The 25,128-nt window shown below is 33.5% G+C and overlaps 1 protein-coding gene across 8 annotated transcripts in view; it reads right to left on the reverse strand.

Annotated features, from left to right (window-relative positions):
- The window catches only part of FRYL (FRY like transcription coactivator), a 289,611-nt gene that overhangs the window by 110,684 nt on the left and 153,799 nt on the right, over positions 1-25,128 (reverse strand). For 5 of the 8 annotated variants that reach the window (XM_037829764.1, XM_037829766.1, XM_037829765.1 and 2 more), the window contains 10 exons: positions 19,927-20,025; positions 18,878-18,979; positions 16,037-16,081; positions 13,036-13,139; positions 12,709-12,817; positions 9,273-9,359; positions 6,621-6,792; positions 6,027-6,159; positions 3,698-3,805; positions 131-368 (listed from right to left, as the gene is read on the reverse strand). In XM_037829764.1, the coding sequence (XP_037685692.1) occupies positions 131-368; positions 3,698-3,805; positions 6,027-6,159; positions 6,621-6,792; positions 9,273-9,359; positions 12,709-12,817; positions 13,036-13,139; positions 16,037-16,081; positions 18,878-18,979; positions 19,927-20,025 (1,197 nt within the window). The remainder of the gene's footprint in view (positions 1-130; positions 369-3,697; positions 3,806-6,026; positions 6,160-6,620; positions 6,793-9,272; positions 9,360-12,708; positions 12,818-13,035; positions 13,140-16,036; positions 16,082-18,877; positions 18,980-19,926; positions 20,026-25,128) is intronic. The other 3 variants (XM_037829770.1, XM_037829769.1, XM_037829768.1) reach the window with 1 other exon arrangement.

Below are 25,128 nucleotides of genomic sequence, written 5' to 3' on the forward strand. Positions count from 1 at the left end.
AAAAGTTCAGTTTAAGGAGCTATGATCATAACAGATAAAACTAGTAAAACTTAAGTTAAGTGCATATAACATCATCATGAGTCATTTATCACTGACTATAACAAAGGGCCGATACAAAAGAATTTGGTACCTGTGAGTCCTGGTTTTTGTTATGCATTTGGGCTGCTTGTTTCCATTGATTTATTAATTGCACCAACATCTTAACGGCATTATCAAGAAGTGTGGGATGGACATCAGTCACTTCACGAACAATAAAATAAACAAATCCTGAAAGAACATCCTCCCTCCAATCTGGAAAATCAAGCATTAGTGCCTGCAGAGTATTGAAAGCCAGAGCACGCAGTTCTTCATCCATATGAATTGTGAGCCTACCGAGGACAAAATTCCATTAGCAAACCTCAAAACCTTGCAAATACTTGAAACAAAAACTTAAACATATGTCATTTTAATTATTTTGTAAGAAGCATAAAAACAGAAACAAAGGTTCACTTTCTTTACGCTATATTCATCTTTCTGCTACCCTATACTCACTTGTTTAAATTCACACATGAATCTATTAGCATTAGTTGGATTTATTATTATACTTCAGAATAACAAGTTTGATCATAATCCCATGTTGTGCTTTAGAAAAGGATATAGATGATATATATGAATTCCACTAAAAATTCTTTAATCCCTAAAATACCATATGTTGGTAACTTAAAATCAATAAAAAATTATGTCTAATCATAGCAGTATCTTACCACTATCTCAGATTTATTTAGTCCTCTACTGTCACTGGAAAGGATGTGACTTATCTCAATAACTTCTTTTATGCTGCTGGGGTTACAGTTAAATATAAGATGATTGACCATGAAGAAGGAAATAAATCAAAATGAAATCAATTTAATAGAAATAATTCTTGAAAGTGAGAATGAGAGTAAATATAGGGCATTAAAATCATAAATGGAGTCCGGCTAGAAAAAAAAATGAAAAAAGAAATACTGTTGACCCATACAGAAAGCCCTAAAGAGAGTTTATATCTCAATAAGTTAGAGAAGAAGCATATAAAATTACCTTTTAAAACATGATGTGAACTGAAGATAATTTTGGTTATAGGATTTTAAACAGAACATAAAGAAGAGAATGATAAACAAGAAAACCATAAAAGATGGCAGCAGTAGTTACGCTACCAATATGTAAAACTAGATGAGTAAGAGTTTCTGCTTTGGGGCTGAAGAGGATTATTTATTCACTTATCTATATTTTTCTCACTTTGTGGTTTGTTTTTTTAAAATTAGAGATGCTGCAGGTTTACAGAAAGATCATGCAGAAAATACAGAGTTCCCATATACCTACCCTCATTTTTAGCATTTTGAATTAGTGTATAAGTATACCTTTGTTACAATTGGTGAGAGAATATTATTACAATTGTGCTATTAACTACAATCCATAGTTTACATTAGGGTTCTCTATGTTGTACAGTCCTACGTTGTTTTGAAGAGGGTTATTTGTAAGGACAAATCCATAAGTTAGAAACAGGCTAAATGAATAAGATAAGTAGGTAATATTAAAACTACCCCACAATTACACGCTTGGGAATCTGGAAGATGGAGTTATCTACATCACCAGAGGAGGAAAGTTGTGTGGTTTAGGAGATAGAAGCTATCACAGTCTTCACTAAGCCAACCCTCAAATGACAGCGGGACTAAAGAGAAAAATTATTACGGCTAAATGGATGTGGGAGTAAGCCACAAAGCAGCAGAAGTTACAACTACACATCAGAAATCTCATACGGGGTTAGCTTATGGATTTCTAGACTAGTGTTCTGTCTCTGACAGTGGTACCAAGGGAGATACCGTGGGAGAAGAGAGTAATCGTCCTCCACAATGCTGACTTAAAAGCTTATTTCAAAATCCCTTAAACCTACAAATATACCAACATCTACCTGTCTGTGTGACTCAGCGCATACATGTCATGACTTAACTACTCAAGTGTAAAGAGAACAACAATGTAGCTTGGCTAATTAAAGGCAGGGGAATTAATGAACTTCCTTTAAAGACAGTATACAAGTCTACAAATTTACAATGCATCTTTGCTTTTTTGTTTGCTTGCTTTGTTTTTAAGTAATCATGATTTAGACATCACAATTCCAAATTATAGGAGTAGGTGACAAAATTGAACAGGCCCTAGAATACGCCTTTCCATTGACGTAAATTAATCAGTAAACGAATATAACAGGGGAAAGAAGTAAAGTAAATAGCAAAACAAGTCATTCACTACTCCTTCACTAGGTTCCCCCATCCCCAACCTTGCAAATACAGTTTCATTTTGGTAGGGGTAGGGGAGATTAGCTGAGTTCTTCCTCCCAACATCCACAAAGAGAAAGGTGAGTTAATCTGAGGTGGGAGGAGTAAGAGTAGAATTGAATGGTACTTGTTTACTGCTTTCTCAAGGAATAAAGTTATAAATAACTCCAAACCTCCTTTTTTCACCTAATGTTCCAAATGAATCTTTGAAACTCTCATATATAATTCTCACCAAAATTTCAGAAACAGAATGGGAAGGGAATGAATTTATCTCATGGTGCAAAGTTTCAATGTAACCTCCTTTCTTTCCTCATTCTAACCCAAAAAAGTTGAGGATAAGGTGGTACATGTGTGTGTGAAAAGCTAAGTGCTTCTAAGAAGGGAACAGAAAGGAGCAGGCTATTTACTCTATTTACTGTTAAGTCATGAATTTAACTTAAGTCTTATTGATAAGTGCACAGCAACCAGTAAATATCTGTCAATACAGTCAAGTATCACTTTTCTATTATGGTCAGTGTACTTGGTTTTCCTTCTAGGGCAAAAGTGGGCAAACTATGGCTCAAGGGACAAATCTAGCTGGCCACTGTTTTTTGTAAATAGTTTTACTGGAATACAGCTATGACCTTTCCTTTCTGTATTGTCTATAGCTGCTTTTACACTACAATGGCAGGGATGATTAGTTGCCACAGAGACCTAAGGCCTTCAAAGCCCAAAAGGTTTAACATCTGGTCCTTTACAGAAAAAAGTCTGTGACTCTTGATTTAAGAAATCCCTAATTATATCAACAAAGCAGTTTTTCAATGGGCCATCACCTCAACTTAGAATTAGTTTTGGGAGCTAGTATTTAGGTTTGGTCATAATGTTATTTACTCATTTTACAGAAGTATGATATGCCTAATAGAGGAAACAGACAAAAACCTAACCCTACTGTCTCTACAATAGGAGAAACAGTGAAAATGAGAACTGGTCACCATCTTAGATGCTAAAGAAATGACTGGAGGAGAAAAAACAGTAATTAATTGCCTAACTGGGCATCATCATACACAGTAATGCCCATACATGAAGCAATTACATGTTACATAAACCCCAAGAATTCTCATTTAAGATTTGAATCTCATTTAAGAACTACTGCATAGTAAGGTTTGACACAGATCACAGTATATGTTAAGAGAACTGGAAAACAGGATTTGTTAGAGGAATCCAGAAGAGCTTTAGAAGTTCCAAATGAGTAGGAAGAACATATTTAATATGAAATAAAAGACAAAATGGGAGTTTAGAAAGTAAATCAAATAAAGGATTAAAAAATATCTTTATTACTCCTTTTTTAGTGATACAGTAACAGGAGTGTACTAGAAATTAAAAGGGATAGAAGGATAAAAATCAGCATAGCAACAGTAATTCTCATTTACCTTGCTAACAATTCAATGAGGTCAGTTCTGCTCATACCATCAGGAATCAACCTTGGAATAGCAGCAATACAGGTTCTAAACAAATCAATTTTGGGTTTTCTTTCCCCTCTGAAAAATACATCACAACAACAGTATTTAAAAAGCATGCTATACTTGATAGACAATGAAAACAAATTTGGAAAAATAATTATAGAAAATATAACCCATCCCACAAAAAAAGTTTAAAGTATTTAATATAAAAACAGCTCACACAAATCCATTAGAAAATTATATTTTAAAATGGCCAAAAAAATACAGAAATAATATAGGGAAAAAAATGAAGTTAGCAAGCAAAAAGATTTTCAACAATTAGAAAAGGAGCACAGATGTTATTATTCAATATTATTTAATAATATTGAATATGATTTAAATTATTTAAGCATTTATAATAAAATTAATACATAGTTTTAATAAAAAATAATTTTATTAATTAGCCAAATATTGGTTATTATTTTGGCCCTATAAAATCAACAGGAAAAAATTTTTCATTTAATATCCTATACTACCAAGGGTCTTAGAAAAGAGACACTCTTATATATCACTGTCACTAGTGTGTGTTACTGTCTTTTTATTTTATTCGGGTTACACACACACACACACACACACATAATTTACATTTTTCATATAATAAAATATGCCAATTTTTAAAAATCCTGGTTCCTCTAGAGACTTGATACAATTTAATTCCACTATAATTTCTTCTAGTTATTCAATGATTATATATATACTTACTTTGAATGTTTATCCTTTTAATAAAATGGCTTTTTATTTTGGTTGTAGTTCAGTATGGCTTTTAATTAATTTTTTCCAAAACACTATTCAGATGGCTCAATAAAATAATCCTTACGTAGAAAAGAATTAGGATGTTTTTAGTGTTTGGGGTCGGTATCTTGTATAGTGCCAACAGACTGGCTACCATGTTTTTGATATTTTATATGTAGTCAGTTCTTGCTTTGTATGGTACCAAAACGCACATATTTCAGTTATCACAATTTAGTTAAGTAACGCCAGCCCTCCAACAATGCAGTTCAAATTTGTTACCACATATTAGCTGTATGGAATTGCTGTTATCTTAGTCCACAAACCACTGCATAAATAACAGATGCACATCATGATCAATGATCAATCACATCACCTCTTTCAAAGTCTGCCGGTGACTGGTCATGCGCATCTGTCATTCGGTTCATGCACAGACAGCAAAGTGTGTATTTTTGCTGTCTCCTCGTCTCCCAGTGATAAACCCACGTGCCATTTTACAAAAATGGATATCAACAGAGAATTAGCCAACAAAGATGAAAGTACAGCAAACAAATGAAAAGTGATATCCCTGAAAATGAAATTTGAATCAAACACAAATGTAGTTATAGAAGAAATAGCTGAAAGGGGAATGTTGACACTGCCACTAATTGAGATGTTAAATGTGCACCTAGAAGAATAAAAACAAGGAAAATGGCTGTGGGCAAAAGATAAAGATGTCCCAGACATTAATTAATGTCCCAGGAATTAATGCAAGCAAAAAACCTTCACATTTAATAAATTCTCAGAGATTTTAGTATATACTAGCATGTAATAACTGGATATTAAATAAATACAAGATCAAATATCTAATGTGGTATTTTAAGACCTATAATGCAAGTAGCAATAATCCAAAACAATGTCCACTTTTACACCCAACATGAAATATCGAAGATATTTCCTAGCAAATAAAAGAAGTCATTGCCATAAAATACATCCTCCTGATGAGAAAGTCTATAATGACAAGGAAAAAGATGCTGGGATGAAAAGCCTGGCAAGCAGTAACAGGGCTAGAGGTGGGGTAAGGTGGGAGGAGGTACTCTTTCTGAAAAGCTAGTCGTACAGTATCTGCCTTTGTATCCCTGGTTCCTAGGAGACAAAAATATCCAAGTTCATATTTTCAGGTTTGCTTTTCTTAGTTTATCAGAGCTCTAGGAATAAGAGCAATTGTTTGACACACTAAACCAATCAGGTCCACACACACCTGCGGTAACCAGGATTTATCCATCACTCATGGAATAAGTAGAGGGATCTTGGATGGGATCCAGGATGACTTTTGCTATCTATATACTAGCTTGATAACACTTCATGAAGAATTAAACAACAAAATCAAATAGAGAGAATTACTGTATTAAAAACAGCAGCAGAAGGTATTATGAGGAGACTCCAAAATAAAAAGTACTTACAGTAAGGAAACAGATAAACAAGAATCAACCATCTATGCTCTTTTATGGAGAATAAAAAAGTAATAAAGACAAAATAATTTACTACATACGTAATCATATCTTCAGGTTCCTTATTGGACATCTGCAAACTGGTCATACACATTGGTCTCCCAACTTCTTTGTCCAAATGTCTGAGAATGCTATCTAATGCTTTTCTCACTTGAGGATAGTAAACTGACATTCCTAGAGGAAAAAAAATAAAAAATAAAAAGATCTTATTGTTAAAAAGTTTCAGGGATTAGATAAAGAATATTTCCAGTCACTTTCTGCTACAAAAGCCTATCAATCTTTAAATGGCATTAGATTTTGTTGCCAGGAAGGAATTTCAACTGTGATATATTCTAATCCCAGATGATCAACTTCAGCATACTGGAGAAATTTAGTAAAAATTATGCAGAGAACTAAAATTAATTTGAAGGAAGGACAAAATTCAGTGAACTGTAACATGTAAGAAAATAAAGCTTTAACCAGTAGATTCCTAATGGAAAGACTTACAGACATTATCAAAAATGTACCCATTTTGGGTATGCTGAAATAACCAAATTATATTACCAAATCAATACAGTATAGATTTGATGATAAATTTTTACAAAAGAATATTAAAATATACCACAAAGCAGTTTATGATTCCAATTAACACTAACCTATGACTTTTGCTTCTTCATCTGTCAAGGTCTTATTGAGAAAAATTTTCTTCACACGAAGAGTATTTCCTGAGGGGAGAATAACTCCTGTTGTCGGCATGGGTGGCTCCCCATCCTTCTGCTGCAAGCTGTCTGCTATTACAAGGAAGACTCTGAGGCCTATGTTCATTCTCTTCAGACAAAAACAGTTTCAAAATAAGAGATCAGAATGTCATAAACTTTGTTTCAGACTGAAAACATCTCATCAAATAACAATGAGGAAGGAAGGCAAAGGAAAAACTAACCTTTCTGTCCAACTTTTTAAACTAGTCCAGGAATTTGAGTTTGCTTTAATATCAAATTCCCAAATACTAGCCATTCACTTCTCAGATCAACTGGCTGTCCCATTCTCCATAAGGCTATTTCAGACCTCTTCTGTCTTTCCTCGACTTACTATCCTTCTCCTCCTCCACCACCCCCAACCCTGACCCAAGCAGGTGACTTGTTTCTCACTTCATGGAAAGAAAAAAAAAAACATCAACTTTCCTCAATCTCTCATTACAAAAATTACCAGTCTACCTATATCTGCACCTCATTTTCTTCTCCTTTGTTCCTGTTATACTTGAGGGATGATGGTCTTTTTAGTTGCTTAGAATCCTACCTGCTCTTGCATTTTTAGCTACATCACACTATCCATTATCCCTTTTGATTCCTGCATCTTCAACAATACCCTTTCAACTGAATTTACCACATTTCTCTTAACTGTACTCAACTATCTGAATGGAATAAACCCCCTTCCCAATGCTTGCCTGAAAGCCACTCACACTCATCAGTGACCACTTTGCTCTATATAGCCGGCATCTTCCCAGAATCCTATTTGACTTTTTAGGATCATGGAACTCGGTCAAGTATCCTTTATCTCTTGAAACATTACCTTCCTTTGACACTTCTGTGCCACTGCTGGCTGTCATTTCTAACTCCCTTTAGGGTTTAGCCTTCTTTATCTAGAAATTAAAGTTTGAAGACTAAATCCTAGGCTGTCTTCTCATATCATAATATATATTCTCTGCCTTAGCAATTTTATATGCTTATATAGCTTCAGTTACTACTTACACCAGATCAATGAAAAAATTAAGTTTGAGCTCTCCTCTGAACTCAGACCCTTGAACTCATCTGACATCTATACCTGGATATCAAAAAACTTGACATGTTCAAATTAAAGGCATGATCTCCCCCAAACCTGAGCCCTCCAATGTTTCTTTTCTCAGTGAATGACCTTTTCTCCCTGTGCACCACTACCATCCTAGTCCAAACTGCTATCCTCTCTGACCTAGACCAACATTCATTCTTAAAGAAAATGTACCTGCATCCCACTGGGTGTATGCAAAACAGTTCATGGAATACAGGAAGAAAATAAAACTCTTATTTATATATATATATATTTACCTAAAAAAAATTTAAGACTTTAAGCTTTATTAATCTTTATATATGCAATGAAATGGGGTTGACAGTGGTGCCCCCACTTATTTTTTCTTTTGATGTACTGCAATTTGCATGTATTTGATTAAATGGATTAATGGACAATTTAATCACCTTTAACTAAACTAGTTCTTATAAGCTCAAAAAGATTCCCGAATAGCAAATGCAGATTGAAGATAATCCCAGGAAACTAAGCCTAAATGAGAACAAAATACAGCACAGAACACTTTTCCTACTTCAGTGAGGAAAAAGCTTCATTTCAGAAATAAACTTGTGCAATGAAGAGATCATTTTTGAAAACCAATGTTCAAGAAAATATCTCTTTTAAGTGATTTTTGTTGTTGAAAACCATGTTGAGTCTGTTATCTCTAAAAAACTTGTGTCCACCTACTTTAAATCTGGAAATAATTATTAACCTACTTAAAAATCTTACAAATGAAAACCTTCAATAGCTTTCTAACTCATTTGTTAATTACATAAATATAATTTAGGGTTAGTTATAAGAGGAACCAGCACAGTAATTTGAAAGAAATTTGAAAAAATGGTAACACCTATTTGGCCTTTTTACATTCTCAAATGTGACCACATTCTAACAAGCTATTAATTCATAAAATATTTTCAAAAACTCTGAAAATGTAATGTCTAAAGAGTGAATTAGAGTTTACTGGTAAATAATTGGGTCACAGAAGTAGAAACGAACATTTCTTGTCATTGCCTATTTTTTTTTCTTAGTAAGCTCCATATGAGGAAAAGGATTTTGTCTGTTTTGTCTCCACTATCTAAAACTGTGCCTAGCACATTTTAGGTGCTCAATAAAAGTTGAATGAATGGTAATCATTAAGGAACATTTTGAATATAAATCATCTGAGGCAAAAACAATAGGAACGCTAATCACAACTCCTAAAAGCCAGCTGAGCTGATCAGTTTGGAACATTTCCTCTCAATTATTTTCTCCCCTGTTTACCACTATAATTAAACCATTCAGCCAGCCATCAGAAAGGTTAAATAACTTGTCCTTGATTATTAATTGTAGATAGAAGTACAGCTGGGATTTGAACCAAAGAGTTTGGGTTCCAGAATCTCTACTCCAAAAAAATAAATAAATAAATAAAATTTTATATATATATATATATATATATGAACATCAAGAAGTAGTAGAATGGGATAGTATATTGCTACATCATAATTTTTTACCTCTGGATTAATGGTGAAAGTTTTAGTAGATTTTCCAACACTGAGAAGATCAAATATTATTTCTTTCATTGCAAAATCCAAACGTTCCTAGAAAAAAAAAAACAAACCAATCAATAAATCCTTATAACTTGATACACATATGTGCACACACACATACACACACATAACTTGATATATTAGGTATCATGCTAAGATTACACAGAGAAAGGCAACAACACAGGTTCATGCCCTTAAGATGTTCAAAAATCTAGCTGAACCAAAAGAAAAAAACATGAATTAAGGTTATAACTATGATTTTAAATGTTAATTATCAAATGACTAGAATACCTAGGAGTTATTAATCACCTCGGTCCAATATTCCACCAGAACTATAAAACTCCTCTCAGACATCAGTTAATCTTGTCAATTAACCTTTTTTCTTGGAGATTTCCTTCCCACTGCCCTGTTCTTCCTGTCCCAATATGGACTCACTGCTTCCTAGGCCTGCTGCATAGCTATTGTCTTGGGACTTCCTTTCATCATCATTCTGGGAATTCCTTCACTTTTCTCTTATATTGGATGATTTCCTTTTTTCCAGGACCCCAAGTTGTCCCCTTTCTTGGTTTACACTTCCTTATTTTAGAGAATCGCATCATGAGAAAGGGTTTAGGTAAAATAATACTCTTGCTAGCTTACATGACTGAAGATAAAACTCTCAGACTTGATAGTTTGGCTGGCTACAGAATGCTAGGTTTGAAATTCCTTTGCCTCAAAATATTGCAGATAATGCTCCACTGCCTTCCAGGTTCCAGTTTTGCTCTAAAGCAATTCCATACCTCCTCACACCTCAGGAATGACTTTATTGCTTGCAGAGCACAAAGGGTCCAAAAACCTTTGGAAAGGAAAAGATCCCACTTTGGCTCATCACCCATGGAGGCCAACTTCTCAGGTGAGGTTTGGTAGATGGCGCTCTACACACCTCTCTATTTTTCCTACAAGCAGTTTTACTGAGATATATTCACAACCATACAATCCATTCAAAGTATACAATCAATGGCTCACAGTAAAATCACAGAGTTGTGCATTCATCACCACAATCAATTTAGAACATTTTCATTACTCCAAAAAGAAAAAAAAACCCGTTAAGCAATTCTTAATCATTCCGATTTCCAATTCAATTTAACTTATTCTATCCTTCCCCCTCCAATCTCCCCACACTTCATGAAGCTTTCTGATCTCCTTAATTCTCGCTGTTCTGAAATTTCATGATGATAGGCTTTGGAGTGAAACTTCTTTCATTTATTGCAATAAGTGCCCAGGGTTACCCTCTCTGGAAATTCTTGCTTTTACTTCTCAGGAATGCTTTTTTTAAAATTATTTATCTGATTATTTCCTCCTGAATTTCTTCTCTTTGAACACCCTTTTTCTCCCTTATTTTTCCTATTATTCTGTTTTTCAGAAGATTTGTTCTCCTCCTCTTCCAATCTAATTCTTCCAATGAAAGTTTTATTTCTTAATCTCTTAATTTTTAAGATGGTTTTTTAGTTTTCTGAATATTCCTTTTTGAATATTCTTGTTTTAATGAGACATATTTTTTAAAAAATTGGAATAATATTGTAGATACAATTTTTTAATCTTTTATTCCCCTTAACCATATATTGATGCAAACATTCTGATATAATTTCATCACATTAATTTACAAAATCATTCTTCTAATACTAGATACTCAGTTTGGTACAATTAACATCCTTGTATTTTAATATTTTCTACAACTCAAGAGTAACAACTAGGTCAATGTGCATGATCTATATTTTAAGACTTAAGATAAATACTGATAAACAACTCTGCAGAAAATATGTGCCAGCCACAGTGAAACTGTTACTTTTAATCAGAAGGATCAACCAATGGATTTTAATATAGTTCTGCCAAGCCCTCTAACAGGTAATAGGTGCAAAGGAGTATGTGCATAATGATAATTTGGGAGAAGCAGAGGGGAAGTATAGAATAGACAGGGCTACAGGCTTCTCACTGTACTTCTATCAGAGTAGCTTTACTTTTATTAGTTTTATATATCAGGGATTTGCTTCTGATGCTAAAACTACCTTAAAAACAATGTGCATAGATTGGCAAAGTCAATTTGATTTGTGAAGGCATCACACTGAATTTAAACTGGCATATGAAAAACACGTAAGATTGGGAGAAGTGATGAAAGAAAAGAAAGGTAGCAAGGGGAAAATATGAGTAAGGAAATGGAAATGAGAATGTACATCATGCTTTAAAAACTTAGCTAGAGGAAAACTGAAAGTATGCCAGAACATAGTTTGGATTAGAATATACTGGACTTTAAATTTGACCTTCTTGGTAGTGGAAAACTTGAACCTTTACAAATAAGAAAACGAGCCATCAAAAGCTGAATATCTGAATTGACAACATGCTGCCACTGGACAGATGGGCTTGAACCCAAGGCTGCTACTTAGGAGGTTAATGAAAAAATTAAGATGACGAAACAAAAATATTGCAGTAGTTCAGGAAAACAGAGAACAAAGAAAGTAGGTACAATCCTAGGGGGAAAAAAGGCAGGAGGTGGGGTGGTGGGAAATGCAGCCTAATGCTAAAAGTTTTACCTAACAGCATTATTATTCTGTGACCAGCACTGTGGATTGGCTCAGTCAACACCCATTTGAATCTCCTTCTATTAAACCTTCCTTGATTGCAGAAGCTAGAAAGCTAAAAATTATATTTTCCAGACTCCCTAAAAATGGTAAGCCTCCTGATATGATTAGATCCTGCCAAGCGGTACACCTGTGAGCCTTGGAAACTGGGGTATGTAAGGAGGAAGACAGGCAGGAAGGGATCTTACTTGTGGGGGTCATAGCAGAAGCAGCATGATTCTGAAACCACCTGCAGTGTCTTCCTTATTTGGTATCAAATATTATTGTGGCAAACAGCATACTCCTGGACAGTCCAATTCTTAGTCATTCACACTAGACATAATCTATTTCTTCAGCCCTTCCAGTGTTTTCTATGAGCCATCTATATCCTTTAAATCCCACTGGGTTTAAACTATTACCTATACCTAAAAGCCTAGATTAATACAGATCAGGAAAGAATTTTTCTAAGAAATCTTGAGATACTGAGGAAGTAACTAGTCAAAGGAGTAGCAATAGGACTATGAAACACTTTCTTGACCCTTCCCAAAACAGAAGTGCTTCCATCTGTGGATCTCCTTTTCTTCTCCAGCTGCGCAGATGAAAGAATTAAACTATTTTGTCAAAAACCATTAGCATACTTTATTTTCTTTACCTTTTTAGCATACTTTTATTTTTCCCTATTTAATATTAAGAAATGTTTGTTACCATGTTTTCAGATGCGTAACAAATTTAAAACTCAAACTTACTACAATGGACAATCTTTATAATTTACATGTGTATTATGTATTATTTGGTGAAACACTCACCTGAGCAATGAACTGAATAATCTTCACAAATATATTGAGAGGTGTATCACGAGGAACCACGCTACGTGAACCTTTTGGAAAAAGTGCTGACACTATACTCATAAGACGACTACAGGAAAAAAAGATTGTCATAATGAGATAATGAAGTTAACAGTATATTGCAAAAAAATCTTTCTACTATTCTTAATATGTCTAAAATAGCTTTTCACCACAAAAAGAGGACACATATTTCCCATCAAGATATGTATAGTGTTAACTAAAATTCCATTAGCAGGGCAGTAATTAACAAGATTTTTTACAAACACACTCTAAAACAAAAGCACTCACCTTTGAGTTACAGTGTTGCTTTCACATTTTATCCTAATTACATAAACCCACAACAATCTATACAAAGATTCCAGTGCAACTCGAGACATTTTAGGATCTTTATTCTGTTGAAAAACAAAAGAGAATAAAAATAAACCTATTTATTAAAATATTTAACAATCATTTAAAATCAAACACATTCTCCTGCCAACAACTAAAAGCCCTCATCCCCCTTTTGTATTCAATCTAAATCACACTTAAATATGTGAGTATATATTTGGTATACCATAAGTACAGATAGCTCAAAACTAACCATAAATAAGGCAATTCTGAGCTCTTCCTGATATTCTCAAAATAAAATACTGAAAAATTAGAATTATTTTATTATTTCCAAGAACTCCAAAGTTAGAAACATTGACTTAATGTTAAATGGTTCATAGAACAATACTGTTAATAATGAAGAAGGATTACTCATCTTTAGAGTAATTCATTGGCAGCCCAAACAGTTAAAATTTTAAACACCAAATGGCATTATAATCATTTGCAATTATGAAATAATGCAAAATATACTGCATTTTACCCTTACAAGAGGGGATACGACATAGTGGAATTCGGACCAGGTAAGATCAAATTCAAGGCCCATCCCTAAATCATTCTGTGCCACAATTTCCACATCTCTAAAATGTAGATAATAAAGTATCTACCTCATAGATTAAAGACATTAATATGTGTAAAGCATTTGGAACAGTACCTGGCATATGTTAAATGTTTAGTAAGCACAATCTGTTAAACCTTTAATTTTTATTTAGAATCAGAAAACTATTCCATTTCAATCACAATTTGATCAGCAAACCTTTTCTTCATTCTAACTATTATAAAATATAAAGCTCTAAAATGTTCAGAGTTGTATAATGACATTTTACAGTGAATTTCTCCTAATACCACCTTTGTTAGGAGAAGCTCTTTATGCGAGTTAATTGGCTGTAGGATGTAGCACTGATAGCTGTAAATGTACATTTTACTTAGTTTGTGGAATTTCATATTGTAAAATGATTATTTTATACACAGATGCTAACAAAGGGGTTTTTTAAAACATAATTTTTAATGTTTGCTTAACATATAGAATGACGGACATCTATTACATATGATTGAAAGCAATGCAAAAAGATAAAAAACTGAGGATATTTTTTTAAAAAGACATAACCACTAGAAGTGTATTTGGTACTTCTTTCTACATGAAGAGTTGATATAATCAAGAACAGAAAATCAATTATTCCACTGGTCAGATATTTATGGAATATTGAGAACTATTCAGCTGCAAATTTAAATGAGTACCCTCTGCAAAGTTCTTTTTCTGTTGCTGTTTCAACATGTCTGATTAATAAATCTAAAGTTAAGGCTGTCTGGTCTTAGAGGCGCAGAGATTTACAAATGGAAGGGATCGAATCACACTATCACCAATGGTTATAGCCTGAATGTCTGACTTAGCTACGAATTTCCCCTAACTAGCACGCTAAAGCATCCCAATCAGTCTTCAGGTGTCAACATCAATCCCTCCCTCCACAGCCAGATCCATAAAGACCCCAAATTTCAAATTTCACATACACTTCCCAAGTAGGCCCTTTGTGTCTCCGAAGGTTAACTGAACAAATCACAAAGACTCCGTTTTAAAAAGTAATTAAAACATATTTGCCAAAAATAATTTGTTACTTTAATATTTTCAGAATCAAGTCAATATTAATGCTGGTTTTAAAGAAACAGATTTATGTGAAATTTTAGTGAGTATTATTAGTAGGCTATAAGACACTATAATGAATTTCAGCCTTATCTCCTTTGTGATACTATTAATAACTAATGTCAATTTTTTTAAAATGTCAAAATTGAAAATATTGCTTTCATAGAAAGGGTTTGCTGATATATTTTAAAGAAAATAATAATGGATAGTGTGTAGGATTCTCTAAGGCACCTCACTGGACTACTTAATGTAACAACCAAGCTTTCTGCAGTCATATTTTTAAGAAAGCATATCTATCTTTTCTACCATTTAAATCCAATAATATCAATATGAGTTCAATTAGTTATATGTATACTCCAAAAATATTTTCATTTTCTTAATATAATTTCCAAATATTAATAAAAATCATACACTAAAATATTTTGTCCTATTACACATAAAATCATTGTCATATAAATGGTTAAATATAAATATATTTGTATTATCTTAAGTGATGAGGTATATGGCATGAAAAAAATTGATTTTCAAACTTTTCAAGATGGACCACTAAGTTTACAGCAAGCAGACTTACTTTATACTACACAACGCTAAACCAAGACGAAAAGTGAAAAAATCAATTATTAATAGTTTTTCTCAGTCACACCAATGCTGTTATGAATGTGTGAATTATAAAAACATCTTAAATTTATCTAAGCCTTAAACAAAATTATATAATTCCCTAAGTACAACTTTGGTCTAATTTGAATAATCAGATTATTACATATATTTGGAAACTAAAGGGTATTAATATTAATAAACTTTGATATGTAAGTCAAGTAAGATCTTTGGCAACAATAACTATAAAGCGTTTACTACTCCTGTTTTTCTACTGCAGACTAAAAGCATGTGTTCAAAACCCAAACCAACAGGATAAAAGTTTTAAACATTCATCTACCAAAATCATATTCAAATTCTAACCTATTGCCACCTTAATTTAACTGAAAAATGTTTTTAAGTGTTTCATTTTCAAAGCTGGATAATGTAAATTAAATGGAACATTTTAAAATTGAGAATTTGGTGAAAAATCAGCATTCGGTATTACTTCTATCTCTTAAATTCATCTTCCTGGAGCCACATTAATATTACATCTTCTGGAATGTTTCTGTATGTTCTACTCTTCTTTAACAATACTAGAAGCAGGTTTGAATAAATACATTAGACATGCAATGCAACAATGGGTAAATTAAAAAAAAAGCCACACAAAGGAGATAAAGCAATATATCACTTTGTAACGTCAACGCAACTCACCTGGAGTGTTTCTATTTGTTTTCTGATACTGTTGTTAGATGGCATCTAAATAAAGCAATGTGAGACAGCAAACATAAACATGAGATGCAGCACATGCATGTTAGATGAAAATAAGCACAAAACAAGACAGCTCTTTGCCAAGGTCTCTATTTAGAAGAAATTTCAAATTTCCAAGGTAGTGGCCAAGAAACACTAAGAAAAAAAAATCCCACAATTTACCTACTTTTTCCTCTCAAAGCACTGCACTTGGTTCAAAACTTTTCAATTTTTTTTAAATAAAAAAAAGCATACACTGTAGAAAAAAATCCCCAAGCTATTTTATATGATATCTACTCTTATTATCCCACTTTCTCTCTCTGTCTTTTAATTTTTGTTCAGAAAATTTATAATCACTTTTCACATAAGCACCTAAATTGATATAAAGACATGAGAATAGGAAACTACCAAATTGTTTGGTACAAAAATAAAAGTTTTAACATTTTCAGTGAAAATAAAGTTAAGTGCTCTCACATACTGTTTATGAGCATACAGGAATAAAGCTCATTTTTCATGGTCACCATGGGTATGATAATTTTTAAAAACCTGTCATATACATTAAAGTGCCTTGAGAACTCATAAAATCTATTCTTATAACTGTATAGGATGCCTTTTTAATAACCCAGAATTACAGCCAAAACATTTTCTTAAAATATTCAGTACAGTTAACACTCATAGTACATTCAATGGTAAAATGGTGGACCACAAAGAGCAAGAGTTATGGAACCGGATGAATCTGGATGAAATCCTGTCTCTACTGGCTCCCTCAACAGGGGTTACTTACTTATCTTCTTTCAGACTCAGTTACAGTGAGAATGAAATGAGATACTGGATTTAGAGAGTCTATAACAATCAGTTTTAAGAAGTGGTGAGCCCAATAAATGGAAAACTGTTATAGATGTTTTTGAAATCAAGAGATTACTTGAATCTCAAAACAAAATCAATTTAGGTAAAGCTTTTATCTTGGATCAATTTTTCCCATGTATAAAACAATAAATTCTAACTATTAACAACTGATAACTAGCATAGTTTTTTCCTTACATGCCCAAGATCTTACCTCAAGTGTGCAGAGCAGCCACAGTATCAAAAGCTTAATAAACAGGAGCCAATGCAATAATTTCTACTGAATAGAGCCTTATTGTAAGTTACGGGTTATTGCCAAGACAACTATATTCCAAATATTCATGCTAAGTGGCTCTTATCTCCTTTAGACTGGCAGATTAACATAGCCATTAATAAAAACGGCCAATATGCCAGAAATATTTAACAGGAGGTAAGGGTTCAAAGAAAATAGCATTTTAAATTAAAGCCTTGAGACAAAAAAAAAAAAAAAAAAAATAGTTAAGGTATTGCGAAAGTATTGCAAATATGTTAGGCGGAAACGTATATATTTGTAAAAAAAAAAAAAAAAATTCCAAGCAACAGAAAAGTATGAATTGTCATGAAACAAAGCAACCTTCCAGAAACATTTGAATGCATATCTTAAAATATTTTATTGAAAGCATGAAGAGTCATGCTACTCAGAAGATGGTCATTTCCCTTTAAGTATCTACATCTGTATGAATTATCAAGATAAGGACAGAAACAAGTAGAATGTTATTGATTAAATAAAACATTTCCTAGTCACATTACAAAAAGAGTTTAATCAGCTTGATTTGGTCCTGCAAATCTTCATAAATAAAGCAAGGAGGGTGTATCAATTCTCATTTGAATGTGAACAGCATTAATGCTTATCTAGAAGGAAAATAGCCAGAAATATTATTCAGACATATTTTCTGTATTCTAAAGCAAATCAAGAAAGTTTTAAAAATGATACATACAATCATGAAAAAATTAGGGCAATGTTGTCCAGTGAATTATCCCTGAAGTGGGTAAGAAGAGTCAGTCCTATTTCCCACAATGCCCCAGAAGCTGCATGGCCAGAGATAAAGCCTTTAATCTCTCTGTGCCTTGCTTTCATTACCTTCAAAATGTAACATTTTTAGTTTTAACCCTAACTTAGAGGAAAACAAGAAATGTAATAACAAGTTCTCCAGTGTTTCTACAACTTGTAAGCAAACATTCAAACAAACATCTAACTGTATATCAAAACAGCATTCAAATTAAGCATTCCCATGGCAGGAAGATGAGGAAGAGTCACACCCGTGTCAGACATTAACTGTGTTCCTATTCAGAGAAGGAAAGAGGATTCTGCTAGCAAAGCATCTGGGAAGATAACAATCCTAGCTCACAGTTCTGTTTTCAATATTAAGAGAAACTGAACAGAGATATGCCAAATAGTAGTAGTAATTATCCCTTGATCCAAACCTGAACTGTTTCAGGAGCCTTTACATCTGTGTGGATTCAGCATCACACTTCTGGATTTGGCTGGGCATACTTACATCAAATGTGCTTTTAGTAATATTTTATTGTCAAAGTTTTTTTTCCACATTGCTCAGCCTTGACGTTACTAAATTTTCTCAGAACATAAGCACAAATAAGTATCTGGAGGGTTTTGTGGGATTAATTAATACTTTGCAATTCTAAAGGAATTTACTTAACATATATTCTTAGATCTAAGGAAATATAAACAATAATAGCAAAACATACATTGTGCATAAATTAAAAAAACTAAGTTTCCAATCAAATGTTTATTCGCGTCTATACATGATTCTCTAGAGAAGGTATGAAGTATGTATAAGAAAAACAATGTGACTAAGTATTACTGTTCAAATGTACAAATAGTAATGAGAGTTTTATTATACACTAATTGAAAATATATAAAATTCAGTTCATATTTGCAAGTCAGAAATGAGAATGTCTTACCTTTAAATGTGACAGACAGTTCTGTAGGAAAATATGCCAGTTATTTAAAAAAAACTGTTTCTGACTGACACATAAAAGGCAGGTAATTAGTGGATATAAAGCCTATAGGAGATACAGAAAAGAGAGAATTAACATTTGTCATGGAACAGTACTGGACTTGCAGATTATATTTCATTCATTTGCAAAAACAAGGAAACTGAAAATAATCTGTAATGCAGTTTGCATACTTGTGATAAAAAATCTCATAGAATCATCTAAAATTTTCTATAAGAACAATTCCTTGAACTGTCATACCTTTCTGATTTAGTACAAGTTATTTCTTCTCCCAGGATCAATTATTTCCTCAACCGGTAAAATGGACATGAACACAGGCCCTGGGATCAGAGGACAGTCTGGCATTAAAGTTCTAGCTTCCTATTTGCCAGCTGGGTGACTTCAGGGATGAATGGCTAAATTCTCTAAGCTCTACTTTTCTAATATGTAAAGTAGAGGATAATCATCACATGTATCTATAGGGTTGTAAGGCTTAAATTTAGACAAAGACTGCAAACTACTTAGCTCAATGCCTGGCACAATCAATGTTTATTATTATTATGCATCTAGTTTACGTGGTCGAGTATTTGTCCAGTTTCCCCAAATTTTTCTAAGCTACATAAAAATCTACAGATAAATCCTTCAAAAATTACTTGAAGTGGGTGGTTAAGTGGAAAAATTCTGACACTTGAGAATACAATGTAAAATAAAGGAATTTGTGTTTAATGTAACAGCACATTCAACCTTTCCCATATTATAAGACATAATTTAACATGCCTGTTAAGACAGAGGAATAACTAATAATGAAGTCTGAATAAGCTATCAAATGCAGAACTAACAAAATTAAGAATAGATAAGAGTAGGAGCAAACACATATGTAAAATTTGCCATTGTATTACACTTTGGAAATTTTATAATTTCAGTTTCTACAATTCTCTCAAATCTCCTCTGAATTCATGAATCAATTACTAAAATTCCTGATAAAATATGTAAAGGGTTGAAATGCATCTTAATACCAATGAATGCTTCTTTCTGGAGCTCAGTTCAAAAGTAGTCTGATAAAGCATCTCCACAAAATTTTTCAAACAGGGAACATTCACTTCATTTTTAACAGCCTAGGTAAAAACATAATGCAAAAAGAAAGAACAGTTAAAAACTTTAGTTTAAACTGTACAAGGATTACAAGAACTCTCTGTAAGGTTTTAAATTAGTTAATAATTCACTGAGCATCTCAATATAATGCGCCAAATGACCAAATGCTAAGTCAATAAGACAGACCTTGTCCTTGACCTAAGAGAAAAAGTGGAAAACATAGGCAAATGGATAGGCAATGACTAGATAGGATAACAGGTGCTGTAAGAGAAAATTCTCTGTGCTCTTGGAGCACTAAGAAAGGGACCCTGAGAAAAATTTCTTGAGGAAGTAACAACTAAGCTTACCCGAAACAGTTGTAACAGCCTCCCATTTAGCCTCTCTGGCCTATTTCCATTGCTCTGTCCCACTAGCACTGGGTTCTAGCCACACAAGCCTCCTTGCTGTTCTTAGAACACACTGAGCGTGCTCTTGCCCCAGGGCGTTTGAACATGTTTCTTCTACCCGAGAAGCTCTTTCCCCAGAAACAGCATGTCTTATTTCTGCATTCTTTTCATTTTTGTGCATGTGACACCATCTCAGTGAGGGCTTTTCTAATCAATCTATTTAAAATTTCAACTTCCCTACCCTGCTTTACTTTTCTACACAGTATACATCACGATCGATATACTATGTATTTTTACTTACTGGCTTATTGTCTGTTCTCTGCACTAGAAGTAAGCTCTATAAGGGGAGGGAGTCTTTCCTATCTTGTTCATTGTTATATTTACTATGCACAGAAGAGGACCTGATGACACAAAAAGCTCAATAAGTATAATGAATGAATAAACAGTGGCTGGTCAGCCAAAGTGAGGAGGGAGGTTATCAGAAAGTCAAGAATGTTCCATGCAGAAGGAAGTGCCTGTGCAAAGGCCTGGACACAAAAGCAAACATTCTATGAAATAAGAAATTAGGACAATACAGTGATAATAATCATTGTCAAAGTGATTTCTTCCTATAACCTGCTCCTTTCAGTGAATTACCCTTAAAAACTACAACTTAATCTCAGTTAGACGTCTGACAATAAACATACTACCACGCAAGGGAGCAAGCACAAATGACAATTTGTAATGGACAATTTGTAACTCACAACCATTTCTAAGAAAAAGAACTCAAGATACATGTACTAATGATAGAATATCAGGTTAGAGGAAGAGAAGACAAATTACCAATGTCAGAAATGCTAATGAGATGACATCACTACAGATGCCAGTGATATTTAAAGGAAAATAAGGGCATACTAGGAACAACTTTATGCCAATTAATTCCATAACTTAGATGAAATGGACAAATTCCTAGAAGGATACAAAAGCTCACTCAAGAAGAAACCAATAGACTGAATAACTCTATGTCATTTGAAGGAAATGATTTGATAGTTTAAAACCTTACAACAAAGAAAATTTCAGGCCAGATGTCTTCCCTGGTTAATTCTACCCAAACTCTAAAGAAGCAAATGGTGGGGTAACTCTTCCAACATTACCTTGATACCAAAATCAAACAAAGAATTACAAGAAAAGAAAACTACAGACCTATATCCTCCATGAACACAGATGCAAAAATCTTCAACAAAAATTTTTACCAAATCAAATCCCACAATATAGAAAGGATAACACACCATGGCAAAGTGGCACTTAATTTCAAGAATGTAAAATTGGTATAATATTTGAGAATCAATGAACAAAATTCACTATATAGTAACAAACAAAAAAGAAAAACCACATGATCATTTCAAAAAGCATTTGATGAAATCGAAAATCCAATCCTGTAAACAACTCTCAACAAACGAAGAATAGAAAAGAATTTCCTCAATATGATAAAAGACGCCTATGAAAAAACTTGTAAGGAATGTAGTACTTATGGGTAAAAGACTGACTCTTGAGCCCAAAGATGAGGAAGGAAACAAGGAAGCCTGCTCTCACCACTTCTATTCAACCTTGTACTGCCAGCCCTAGACAGTGCACTAAGGCAAGAAAAAAAAATAAAATAAAAGGTACATTTTTTGAAAGGTATTTTGAACTTTCTAAATTATATGTGAAAATCATAATTATGTATTTAGAATATCCTAATAAATATCAGAACTAATAGAATGATTAGTTTTCTAAGTTAGAAAGACTGACCAAGGAAGCAACTCAAATATCCATCAGACGCATGAATACACAAAATGCAGTGTATACATACAATGAAATATTATTTAGCTATAGAAAGGAATGAAATTATGATACATGCTACAACATGGATGGAACCCGAAGAAATCATGTTGCGTGAAATAAGCCAGTTACAAAAGAATAGATACCATATGATTTCACTTATATGAAATTACCAGACTGCAAATTAATAGAGACAGAAAGTAGAGTACAGGTTTCCAGGGAGAGGCAGAGGGGAAATAGAGAGCTAACACTTTAATGGGTACAGACTCTCTCTCTGTTTGGTATGTTGGAAACGTTTTGGTAATGGAGGTGTTGACAGCAGCACAACGTTGTGAATGTAATTAATACCAATGAATTATATACTTGAAAATAGTTAAAATGGGAAAATTTTTGTTGGATATATGTCACCACAATTAAAAACAAACAAGACTGAGCAAAGAAAATGTTGGTGAGGATATTGAGGAAAGTACACAGCTGCTGGGGGTGTAAAATGGTACAACCACTTTGAGACATAGTTTGGCAATTTTTTAAAAAAGTAAACATACGCATACCATTTGGTCCACCAACTCCACTCCTAGTTACTTATCAAAAAGAAATAAAAGCATATGTCCATACAAAGATCTGCGTGCTAACATTCATAGACACACTATTTGTATTAGAGAAAAACTGGAAATAACTCAAATACCTAAGAACAGATGAATGCATAACCAAACCACGGTATATCCATACAATGAAATGCTACTCAGAAATAAAAAGCATAGAACTATCGATATAACCAACATAATGGATGCATCTCAAAGTAATTATGCAGAGTGAAATAAACAAGACAAAAGAGTTCATACTGTATGATTCATCTATATAAAGTTCTATGAAACCCAAAACTAATACAGAGGTAGAAAAAGACCAGTGGTGGCCTGGAGACAAGCAGGAAGGAGGGATTACAAAGGAACATGAGGAAACTTTTAGGACATGACTTATGTGCACATTATCTTGATTGAGGTGATGGTTCCACAGGTATACGCATATGTCAAAATTTATCAAATTTTAAACTTTAAATGTGTAGCTTATTGTATGTCAATTACAATCTCCATAAATCTGTTTTAAAAAATGAAATGATACTGTAATAAAAACAAGTATCTATTTAGCAAACTGTAGTATACTGTAAGTAAGTAGTATATACATACCACAGCTAAACCAGGAGGCAGAAAACGAAAAAAAAAAAAAAAAAAAACTAGCCTTTCTCTATATATTTAAAATGTCTAAATCCATGTATAGCATTCTTTAGTAAAAGCAAAATTATTTTTGAATAATCTCCATTTACTAAAGAATGCCTTCTGTAGTCCTGCTTCCTTAGAAGTTACTTCAATTATATTTATAGCAGTCATATTTTCTAAATAAATTGAAATACATATTTTGACAGGTATGATGAATGTCATGGCAACTACAGAACAGAACATTTAAAATCAGGACAGTCCTGAAACTCCAAGATGTATGTCACAGCTCGATCAGATTCTTCAGAGGCTATTAAAATGGCTGCTAGTGTGTAAGGCACAAAAGCCATGGGTAAATGCAGTAAAGGCATACTTTGTTTTATCGGGCTTTGCTTTACTGCATTTTGTAGATACTGCGTTTTTTTATAAATTGAAGGTTGGTAGCAACCCTGCATCAAGCAAGTCTGTCGGTGCCACTTTTCCAACAGCATGTGTTCACCTCAAGTCTCTGTATCATAATTTGGTTATTTTTGCAATATTTCAAAAGTTTTCATTATTATTATATATGTTATGGCAATCTGTAAACTGGGATCTTTGATATTACTATTGCAATTGTTTGGGGGCACCATGAATCAAGCCTATATAGACAGTGAACTTAATCGATAAATGTGCATGTTGTGACTGTTCCACCAACCAGCTGTTGCCCCATCTGGCTCCCTCTCCTCAGGCTCCCTATTCCCTAGACACACCAATATTAAAATTAGGCCAGTTAATAATCCTACAATGGCCTCTAAGTGTTCAAATGAAAGGAGAGTTGTACATGTCTCACTTTAAATCAAAAGCTAGAAATGATCAAGCTTAGTGAGGAAGGCATGTACAAAGCCAAGAGAGGCCAAAAGCTAGGCCTTTTGTGCCAGTCAGCCAAACTGTGAATGCAAAGGAAAAGTTCTTGAAGGAAATTAAAAGTGCTACTCCAGTGAGCTCATGAATGATAAGACAGTGAAAAAGCCTTATTGCTGATATGGAGAAAGTTTTATGGTCTGGACAGAAGATCAAACCAGCCATGACATTCCTTAAGTCAAAGCCTAGAAAAAGAAGGCCCTGACTCATTTCAATTCTATGAAGGCTGAGAGAGGTGAGGAAGCTGTAGAAGAAAAGTCTGAAGCGTAGAGGTTGGTTCATGAGGTTTAAGGAAAGAAGCCGACTCCATAACATCAAAGTGGAAGGTGAAGCAGCAAGTGCTAATATAGAAGCTGCAGGAAGTTATCCAGAAGATCTAGCTAAGATCATTGATGAAGGTGGCTACACTAAACAACAGATTTTCAGTGGAGACAAAACAGCCTTCTTTCAGAAGAAGATATGGTCTAGGACTTTCACAGCTAGAGAGGAGAAGTCAGTGCCTGGCTTCAAAGCTTTAAAGGACAAGCTGACTCTCTTATTAGGAGCTAATACACCTGGTTACTTTAAGTTGAAGCCAATGATCATATACCATTCTGAATATCTCAGAGTCCTTAGAAATGATGATAAATCTACTCTGCCTATGCTCTGTAAATAGAATCACAAACCCTGGATGACAGCACATCTGTTTACAACATGGTTTACTGAACATTTTAAGTCTACTGTTGAACCTACTGCTCAGAAAAAAAAAAAAAGATTATTTTCAAAATATAACTGCTCATTGACAATGCACCTGGTCACCCAAGAGCTCTGATGGAGATGTACAATGAGA

Source organism: Choloepus didactylus, chromosome 3 (genome assembly GCF_015220235.1).
Source record: "Choloepus didactylus isolate mChoDid1 chromosome 3, mChoDid1.pri, whole genome shotgun sequence".
Lineage (NCBI taxonomy): Eukaryota > Metazoa > Chordata > Mammalia > Pilosa > Megalonychidae > Choloepus > Choloepus didactylus.